Raw genomic sequence first — 10,755 nt, 5'->3', positions numbered from 1 at the left:
TTAGGAAGAACTTCTTTACTGAACGGGTTGTTAGTCACTGGAATAGGCTGCCCAGGGAAGTGGTTGAGTCACCATCCCTGGAGGTCTTTAAAAGATGTTTAGATGTAGAGCTTATGGATATGGTTTAGTGGAGATTTTTGACCGTTAGGTCAGAGGTTGGACTCGGTGATCTTGGAGGTCTCTTCCAACCTAGACTATTCTGTGATTCTGTCATTTTCCCAATACAAATATCCCGATTCTAGTAAGACAACCACCACCCATAAAGTCCCTCCATAATTCTCTTAAATTGATTACATTCCAAGTTTGAACTGGGACACGCGCAATTTTCTTCATTTCTTTTTACAAGTTCGTTCACAGCTTTTCCTTCATCATCAGTCTCTAAACAGCAATTACTAAGGTTAAACTTTCCACAGACGACTCCTCCTTCTTGTGCTAGCAAATAATCTAAAGCTAAGCAATTTTGATACAAAGCAGTTCCCATCTTGATATTTTGTTTTGCAATTAATCCGAGTGCATCTCCAGTTTTATTCACAACTATTTCTACGACAGCTTGCAACCTAATTATTCTATTAAGCATATCTATTGGGGTCCTATAGCCCCAGGATCCGTACTCCAACAAGCACAACCCCAATTTGAGGGTCCACAGTAATGATAACTCCTGTCCCATGGATAATCTCTTATTCAATCAGTGTAACACGCAGAAGCCACTGTTCCACCCTTTCTAGGACAAATGTACTTGGGGTGGTTACTACAATATCTCCTCCAACTCAGGCTTCCACAATCAGTACATGGGTCTTCATCGATAATATCACAGGCATCAAAGGTTATCGACACTGAGGTATTCAGGGTGGTTACAACTTCACTTGTGCCAATTAGTTTGCCTACTTTCAAATCTGTCTTCACTTCTACCCAACATTGATAAGGGAGTTCTTTTGGATCATAGCATACGGTCCTGTCACCCCCTCTGCATAGAGCATACTGAGTTAGGTTAAAAATGCAGATTCCTATTTTCTGGCCTTTACAGTCATAGACAGTATGATACACCAGTGTTTGGGAACTCAACCATCCTTTTCTAGTAGTTACTATACATTGACTGCAGTTATTGGCTGTAGCTTGGGCCAAGAAACTCACCCCAAGTAGGACTAGAAGAGGTTCAGTAAGGGCCATAGTGATCGGCGGTTACAACCTGAAGGGGTTGCAGCCCTTGGCAGACCTTCCCAGCCACAGCACCAGTTCCCTATTCAGTCTTGCCCTCTTCCCTAATCTTAAAGGGGTATATACTGCAGATAGCCTACTGTTACCTTCAGGGGATAATGCTTAACTGATCCCTGTTATTGATAAGTCTCTTCCCTTAAAAGGTACCTATTCAAGAGTTTCTCTGTTTAACTAATTTTACAGGAGTAATTACAATAAATTTGGAGTAATTACAATAAAATTCCCACAGCAACTTAGCTTATACTCTGATGAAGGCTTCTTCAAGTCCATCTGATAGTTTAGTTTCTCCTGGCTCCAATGTTACATTCTACTCTTCCACTGCACCTTTTACTCACGACACGTGTCCATCCTTTTTCAGCAGTTCTCACAGCTGTTTCCCTGTTAATAGATAACAGCTAATAGATAACAGTTAATAAATACCAGCTGTTTTCTTGTTAATAAAACAAGAAAGGGTCCTTCCCAGAGGGGAGATAAGCTTTCTTCTTTCCATGTTTTCTATTGGAACCTTATCTCCTGGTTTTAACTGGTGAACTGCAAATCCTAAAGGTCGTGTCTGAGCCATCATCCCAGTTTCTCTTAGCTCTTTTAATCTTCTACCAATGGTAATTATATATTTCTGGATACTAAGATCCTCAACTACATTGTTCCCTAGGGGCATCCCTTGAGAATAAGGCAAGCCATATGACATTTCATATGGTGATAATCCAGTCTCACTGTGTGGTTTAGTTCTAATGTTTAAAAGTGCCAATGGTAAGCATTTCGTCCAGGGCATTTGTGTTTCGATCATTAACTTAGCCAATTGTTGTTTTATTGTTTGATTCATTCTTTCTACTTTCCCCGAGCTTTGTGGGTGCCACGGAGTGTGGTATTCCCACTGAATACCTAATGATTGACATAATAATTTTATTATTTTAGAAGTGAAGTGTGTGCCCTGATCAGAATCAATGTACTGGATTATCCCATATCTAGGTATTAAGTGTTCTAATAACATTTTTACCACCGTTCCATGCCCCAACAGCCGGAGAACAAGCAACCCAAGACAGCAAGGCGTCTCCTGAATCACTCTTTATTCCCTCCTCCAAACTCTTGATATTCCTGATGTTATCACCAGCCATGGGGCTTGTCGACCCCCATGGCCACACTCCCACATCTCCCCCTTCTTTAACATAAAAAAGCACGATTATCACAAATTAAGAAAGTACGATTAACACAAACTAAAACACAAGGAGAAACTACCAGGCATACTAATTCTATCTTTAACAAACTTTGTAACCACATCCCTGGGAGAGGCAGGCACTGAGTGCTGTCCAGTCGGGGGGGCTCTGGCTGCCCCTCCATCTCCTGGAGTCCTTGTTTGTGGGTCCTGCATATGCCAGCGGGACCCTCCCAGACGCTGTTTTTTGTTTGAGCTGGAGTCTAAACCGCAGAGGAGGGTGCTGTGATCATGTTAAGGCAGATGATGAGACGGCCGGACGGACCCATGGTGCTGACACCCATCTAGGACCGGCTTCTGTTAAAACACAAGCACAACCTCGGCCTCGAAGTTATTAGAGTGTAGGGCCCTTTCCAATAATTGGTGCTGTATTTATTTATTTATTTATTTATTTTACCATGACTTGTACTCTTTCCTTAACTGAGTTTCTCCCTGATCTGTCTCCGAGATCTGTCTGTCGCCTTTTCTCCTGCACGGACAGATGCAAGGACCTTCCTCTGTCCATCAATTTAAAAAATTTAAGAACGTAGCATACTTTATCTATCTTTTCCTAGGGATCACACCCCTACTCTCCCTTCTTTGTTTTGGAAGCTGTCCTGGTTTTAGTTAGGATAGAGTTAATTTTCCTCCCAGTAGCTAGTAGGGTGTTATGTTTTGGATTTAGGATGAGACTAATGTTGATAACATGCTGATGTTTTACTTGTTGCAGAGCAGTACTTACACTAAGCCAAGGACTTTTCAGCTCCTTGCTCTGTCCTGCCAGCGGGGAGGCTAGGGGTGCAGCAAGAGCTGGGAGGGGACAGACCCAGGACAGCTGACCCAAACTGGCCAAAGGGGTATTCCATACCATCTGATGGCATGCTGAACAATATATAGGGGTAGCTACCCAGGGTGGGGGGGCGGCCGCCTGGGGACAGGCTGGGCATCGGTCAGTGGGTAGCAAGCAACTGCACCGTGCATCACCCGCTCCGTACACATCATTATTATTATTATTTTATTTTCTGTCCCAATAAACTGTCTCCATCTCAACCCACAGGCCTCAGTTTTTCCCGTTTCTCTCCCCCATCCCAGAGGGGTGGGGAGAGGGTGAGCGAACGGCTGTGTGGTGTTTAGCTGCCAGAGGGTTAAACCACAACAGAAGCATACATAAATTGATACAAAGGAACACTTAAATAATACAACTGGACACAAAAATATACATTTTTAGAGAAATTCACATCAGTAATTGTATAAAGCTCTCTTCTGTACTAAGGGGTCCTGAAAATTTAGGACTAAAACATTAGCTCTGTAATGTAAAAGGGTTATCATGACAGTCCTCAAAGGCCACTATATAGGACACTGACATATTCAAGGCTACCAGCCTATATTTCAGTCTGTGTATTCAAGTTTTGAGGTCCTTCTATGATTATGCAAACATCAGAAATATAGTGGTATAATAAAAGGTACTTGTGAAAGCAGAGTTTTAGAGCCAATATTAAAAATTTGCAGGCTCAAAACACCCTCTTAATATTTAAACAAGTATTTGATACTTCCGTTTGTTCAAAAATAGAAAGAGTAAATGCACTTACATAAGAATAACTTTTACTGTTCAGCAAGCGTGCTCATGTGATTTTTATATTAGTACAAACTTAAAAAACAAACAAATCCACCATATGACTTTTTAAAATAAATGATACCAATTCACCTTTCCCCTACTTGAGTACATTTACATTAAGGCTTTGAATCATCTGACCCATGATTTTACAACATTAAAATGAATGGGTCCACATGGATGCTAGTATGTCTCACTGAGACTTAGCATGAATAGAATTAAAGCTCACCACCTTAAGGAAACAGAAAGTCACATGCTCATGCCTTAACTATATTCCTTTTTGTCTCCAAACCAGAACATGAAGTTTAATAGTAACAGTATTTCATGGCAAGAGATGAGTACTTTATTTTTCTTTTTTTTTAATGTATTATTGATTTGTACCGGGTCTGGCTGGGATGTTAACTTTCCCTGCAGCAGCCCAGACAGTGCTGCGCTCTGCACTTGTAGCTAGAACAGCAGTGGTATCATACCAGTGTTGTGTCTGCTGCTGAGCAGTGCTGGCACAGCATCAGGACTTTCTCTAACCCTCCTAGGGGGTGGGCAAAAAAGTGAGAGAGAAATTTCACCAGGGCAGCTGACCTAAACCAACCAAAGAGATATTCCATACCATATGATGTCACACTCAGCAATAAAAGGTGGAAAAAGGAAGAAGAGGGGAGGGGTGGACTCTCATTGCAAAAATGTCTGTCCTCCTCCCAAGCACCGGCTACGTGCATTGAGGCCCTGCTTCAAGGACGTGGTGAAGCATTGCTCATTTGTGGGAAGTAGAGAGTAATTTCTTTCCTCTGCACTTCCACATAGCCTTTACTTGTTTTGTTTAGTTATTCCCTTTCCCCCTCCCTCTTCCCCTTTCCCTTTTTTCCCTTTAGTTGAATTGTTTAATGAATAATAATATTTCCTTAATAATATTTTTTTCTCTTTAATTAAATTATCCTTCTCTCAACCCGTGAGTTGTTCTTTCCTTTACTTCTTCCCCTCCTCAGATGAGGAGGGGGAGTGAGAGAGCGGTTGTGGTGTTCAACTGCCTAGCACGGTAAAACCACCAGAGAATTTAATGGCAACATCTTTGGAGAAACTTCCAGTTTTTGTTGTACAACACTGCTTTCTGGTGGTGATTCAGGCATGGGGAGTTCATTCAGTTCAACGTGCTGTAAATATAGCCCCACTTTTCCCCTTTAATAGTTCCAGGGCCCGACATAGAGCATACAGCTCACAAGCCTGAGCTGATCGTGATGGACTCAAAGGTCCTGATTCCACAGGTTCTAGGTCCTTATTAATTATTGCATATCCTGATTTGGCCATTCTATCATATAGTACTGAACCATTTTTAATTTGCTCCCTTTTCTCTGGTCCCGGGTCTTCAATTTTGTCTGACCCATCTAGGAATTTTACTGTGGCAATTCCTACAGCCCTTGGTTACCCAGTAAGAGTGTCTTGCAGGGGGTTTACGACCTATCACCCACCCACGAATCCTATAGGAATCACTTCGGTCCTTCACCGGCCAAGTCCCTCGCAGGAGACTGGAACCGCAGTTAGAAGACCTCCGCACTCGCTTCAGAACTAGGTTCCGTCTCAGTCACACTCTTACACACACAGGCAACCGAATCCCACCCAACCGAACAGTATATGCCTTAAATACTTATGACTCCGTTGTCTTCGTTCGGATCTTCGCGCGCAGAATTACGGGTAAAATACAATGCTGCAGCCGGCAAGGGAGCTCATAAAAAAATCAAATTCTTTGCTTGCCTTTATTCAGGTTCAGGATGGTGTTAGTCCCAACCTGACTCAAACAGGAGCCACCAAGTGGTGGGGCGCCCCTCCTAGATCAAGTCAGAATTCAGGAACCAAGACCATCCCGGACGAGCCCCCAATTGTGATAAATGACTGAGTCCCAAATAGGATTCTAATTAAAGTTTGAAATTTATTAAGCGAATAGAGGCAAGCAAACAGCGCTGGGTGCGCCGGGAGTCTCTGCTCCATCAAGATGCACACCTGTTACATCAGGTGGCTGGTTTTTATGCTCCTAGACTAATACATATTCATCACTATTCCTAGAAAAGGCAGGGTTATTATAATTAGTTCCTGGAATCCAAATCCTCTCTGGACGCATGCGTATCAGCCTCTGGTGGTTTCTCTGGGGGTCTCTTGTGCTGAAGGCTCGTAGTCTTCCTCCCAGGCTTTGTCCTTCGGTCATCCTTCAACTCCCCCTCTCTCCTTATTTGGTGGATCTCTTTGCCGGATAACAGAGGCTTGCGCAGCATCCCATGCAAAAGTCAGCAGTTTCATAAAAAAAAACTCCTTGGTCCTCTTATCTCCCAGACTAGAGTCTCAATGTTCGCCCTTCAGACCCTCTATTTACACAAATTGCTGGACCCTTACTTTGCATGACACAAGAACTATGTACACTAATCACTCTGTTTTTCTTAAATAGAAGGTTATATTTCATCATGGGGCCCTAGCATTGTTCCATACTGACACGAATCAAATGAACACATTTCACATACATACATAAAAAAATTCTCAAGTGAGTTGCTTTGCTAACCTCTTGGAACAGCGTTAAGATATACAAATGCATTAAATGTTCTTATTTAAAAGTATGACATTTTCTATTTATATTGACAGGTAAATAGAATGTTTTGAGTTCCGTCAGCCCTTCATGCAATTGTGTCAGCATTTGATATAAGATTTTTTTCCACTAATTTGATTTAGGGCTTATCTAAGTCCTAGTTAAAAGGGAAACAAAGAGCTATGAACAGTATGAACAGTCTTTTTTTTTTCTTTTTTCTTTCTCCATTGTCTTTATATACTTGCCATTTCTTCTGTTAATCTTACCTTCCAGTAGAATGACTAAAATGTTTCTCTGGACTTAAATAAACATTGCTGCATGGAACTGCTTTTGCACTCATTTATAAATACTATACTTTATTATGGTCCACAAAGACAGAAAGAGTCCTTTGAGACACTGGGTATTGTTAAACAGAGACACAAAGTGTCTGGCAGAACTAACTGTTGTGCCCAGGTAGCATGAAAGTAGTAGTTGTAATATTTCTTACTACCACTGTATTTTTTTTTTTATATATTACAAGAGCTAAATATTTTTGAAATAAACTGTGAAGTCATGTTGCCAATACATTTCCTTTAGTAGAAATTAAATAGTTAACCTGTAACATGGTTTGCCAAAGAGGAAAGGCCAGTATTAAGCTAAGAACTGAGCACCAAAAATGTTATGAGAAATATTTCAATATGCAATATACATTCAAGGATCTAGAACAATAACTGACAAATTTTGTTTCTGAATTTTCTTGTTCAGTACTTTTACTTTGGAATACTGGCTTTACCTGAAAGTTAGAAAACTGTATAAAAATCAGCTTATTGCAGAGAGAGAATATTGATTTATTGTCAGCATTCTTATGTTTTGTTTTAAAATGCTCATTTTGGCTATTACTTTAATAGTTTTAATAATTTATTGTATAAATTAATTAATTTAATTAGGACTTTTTTGCTTTTGCTTCTACAGTCCATACAGTGACACTGTTTCTTAATATGTTTGGATGTTTGGCCTGGTTTTACATTGATGCTACGCGAGGGGTCGATTTTGGATTGAGTATCCTCTGGTTCTTGCTTTTTACGCCTTGTTCTTTTGTCTGCTGGTACAGACCACTTTATGGAGCTTTCAGGTAACTATTTCAGCTTGACTTAGGATATTTAAAATAACCAAAACCACATTACACTTGTTGAAATGCATTAACAGTCCAGAATTTATTTAATTATCATTATGATAAACCTTTAATATACTTTCATTAGAAACAAGTAGTATGTTTGCCATTAATTCAACTGTGTATCTGAATCATAGATAGCGATAGTTAGGAATAACATGGAATATCCTTTAAAATATTTATAGATTCTACCATTGACACAATATTTGTAGAAGGTATTTAACTTTTGTATAGGGCTGTTAACTTTAAGAAAAATTCTCATTAAATCTCTATGTTGTGGTTTAACCCGGCTGGCAGCTAAACACCACACAGCCATTCGCTCACCCTCCCCCCTCCCTCTCTGGGATGGGGGAGAGAAACGGGAAAGTGAAGCCTGTGAGTTGAGATAAAGACAGTTTATTAAGATAGAAAATAATAATGATAATAATAATAATATGCACAAACAAGTGATGCACAATGCAATTGCTCACCACCCACTGACCGATGCCCAGCCCAACCCCGAGCAGCTGGGCCCCACCCCGGCTAGCCACCCCTATATATTGTTCAGCATGACATTAGATGGTATGGAATACCCCTTTGGCCAGTTTGGGTCAGCTGTCCTGGGTCTGTCCCCTCCCAGCTCCTGCTGCACCCCCAGCCTGCCCGCTGGCAGGACAGAGCGAGAAGCGAAAAAGTCCTTGGCTTAGTGTAAGCATTGCTCTCCAGCAATTAAAACATCAGCATGTTATCAGCACTCTTCTCATCCTAATCCAAAACATAGCACCCTACCAGCTACTAGGAGGAAAAATAACTGTCCTAACTGAAACCAGGACACTATCTCTTTACACCAAGAATCTGAGCAGGTTAATAGTTAAGGGTGTCTTAAATTTTTGGCTTCCTGAATGATCTTAATGAAACTGTACACCTTGCAGTGTCTGCAATTGTAGAAGACTGCCATTAAGAATGAGTAGAGCAGGTATACAGTAATCAGACTCCAGTATTTTTCCCAGCTTTTAGTAATCTGGATTTTGCAGACTTTGCAAGTTTAAGGTGTAGTATCTTCATGTTTAAAAATAGAATGGTTGGTTTGCACACAAAATTGAATATTTTTGTGATAATCAGAATTTAGAGATTTTTAATTTTTGTACTCTTACAGTATGTCTTGATTTTTACATTGAAATGAATCATGATATTCTTAGTTTAAATACATTAATTTCTGTAGAGAAAGATTGATAGCCATAAATTGCATTTGTGCATAATTTTAGACTGAATTAGATGCTTCTTTTTGCTAACCAAGGAAATATTGCCATACCCACACATCTTTGAGGAATCATATATTTTAACTTGCATTTGCTTATATAGTAAATTTTTATACCCTTAAGGCTAAAAAATATTTTTCATTTACAACTTTAACTTCTGTTCATGACTTGCGTTACAATCTGGGTGCAAATTGAGATCAACTAAAAATACATAGAATTGCCAGCATTTTAAAATGGTAGCTTACATTAACTGATTACATCTTACATACTCTCTCTTAGTAGTGTTGCTTTCATTCCTGATTTAGTGGAGGAGATCAGTGTCATTATCCATAGGTTTGTGGTCGGTGCAACTCGCCAAATAAGCACAGAGTCAGAATTCACACAAAGGTTTTTAAATTAAATTATTAATTATATAATTCTGCAGAATCAGGTGCTTTGCAATCTTTCACAAAGTAAGCACACCCCTGACTTGAATCACTGTTATTTATGTACAGCTAACTTGTGCGATTATCTCTCTGGCTACTTTTGATTGGTTGTTTTAGCTTGCCTAACTTATCTCTATTGAGTCTGAATATTACAGAGGACCAGCAGGACAAACAGACACCCCCACCAAATCCAACATTTCCATACATTAGCATTATGATGGGTGTGGTTTAAGTATACTAATTACCCTTAATGAGCAAAAGTTTACCATGGGTCAGTCTGGAATCTTCCTTCAGCTGTTTTTCTCCTTGTTTTTTAGCTTTCATCCCTTATCTCCTTTGCTTCTGCTAATTCAAGGCTACCAGTCTTCCTGTTTTCTTTGAGGTTTCCTTGTTTTCTTCAGCTGAAGAGTGTAGCGTGACATTATCTTTCACAGTTTTAGATCCAGGAAATCCTGCATCAGTAATGTCTAGTATATAGCCTTTCTTAGCGAATAGTGATTGTTTGGAAAAGGAAAATTGCTACTTACATTTTCAACTTTCCTTCAGTTGCTCAGCTGAAGATGAAACAGTTATTGAACTGAACTAGTTAAATAAATAGATATGAACAAACTGCCTTCTGCAAAAAATTGCGAGTACTGGCAAAATCTGGTTTCATGTTCTTAATCTGTGACTAAATTGATCTTTACTTTCTTTAGAACTTTGGTACCAAGCATATCATGTGATCATTAGTTTTGATAGTAGTAAGTTGAGGTCTTTGTTGAGATTTTGCCTATATATTTATATTTGTTTTCTTGACAGGCTTTTAACACTTTCAGTCTTTGTCAGTCTGGCATTTTAGTATTTTGAACAACAAGCATATTTTGTATATTTTGCTTTTAAACAACAGCTGTCTCAGCATTGTGATCTGTGTTATGTTTCAGTAAATCCATATTGGACTTTATTTCCTTTTTGTGCTGTTTTGGCTGGGATAAAGTTAATTTTCTTCATAGTAGCTTGTATGGTGCTATGTTATAGATTTATAATGAAAATAATGTGGATAACACAAATATTTTAGTTGGTGCTGAGTAGTGCTTACGCTGAGTCAAGTTCTTTTTTATTTCTCAAGCTGCCTGCTAGCAAGTAGGCTTGGGAGTGCACAAGAAGCTGGGAGGGGACAGAATCAGGACAGCTGACTCAAACTGACCAAAGGGATATTCCATACCATGTGACAACATGTTGAACAATAAAACTGGGGGGGGGGGGGGAGGTCATTGCTTGGGGACTGGCCTGGATGCTGTTTGGCTGGTGGTGAGCAATTCTGTTGTGTATCACTTGTTTGTTTTCCTTTGGTTGTTTTTTTTTTTTTTTTTTTTTTTTT

The 10,755-nt window shown here is 39.7% G+C and overlaps 1 protein-coding gene across 2 annotated transcripts in view; it reads left to right on the top strand.

The window, feature by feature from the left end:
* The window catches only part of LOC118159537 (secretory carrier-associated membrane protein 1-like), a 42,970-nt gene that overhangs the window by 19,654 nt on the left and 12,561 nt on the right, over positions 1-10,755 (top strand). For both annotated transcript variants that reach the window (XM_035314118.1, XM_035314117.1), the window contains one exon: positions 7,537-7,696. In XM_035314118.1, the coding sequence (XP_035170009.1) occupies positions 7,537-7,696 (160 nt within the window). The remainder of the gene's footprint in view (positions 1-7,536; positions 7,697-10,755) is intronic.

The sequence above is a fragment of the Oxyura jamaicensis genome, unplaced genomic scaffold (genome assembly GCF_011077185.1).
Source record: "Oxyura jamaicensis isolate SHBP4307 breed ruddy duck unplaced genomic scaffold, BPBGC_Ojam_1.0 oxyUn_random_OJ70833, whole genome shotgun sequence".
In the NCBI taxonomy this organism is placed as follows: Eukaryota; Metazoa; Chordata; class Aves; order Anseriformes; family Anatidae; genus Oxyura; species Oxyura jamaicensis.
The sequence above is the reverse complement of the archived record's forward strand: the minus strand, read 5'-3'. Positions and strand labels throughout refer to the sequence as shown.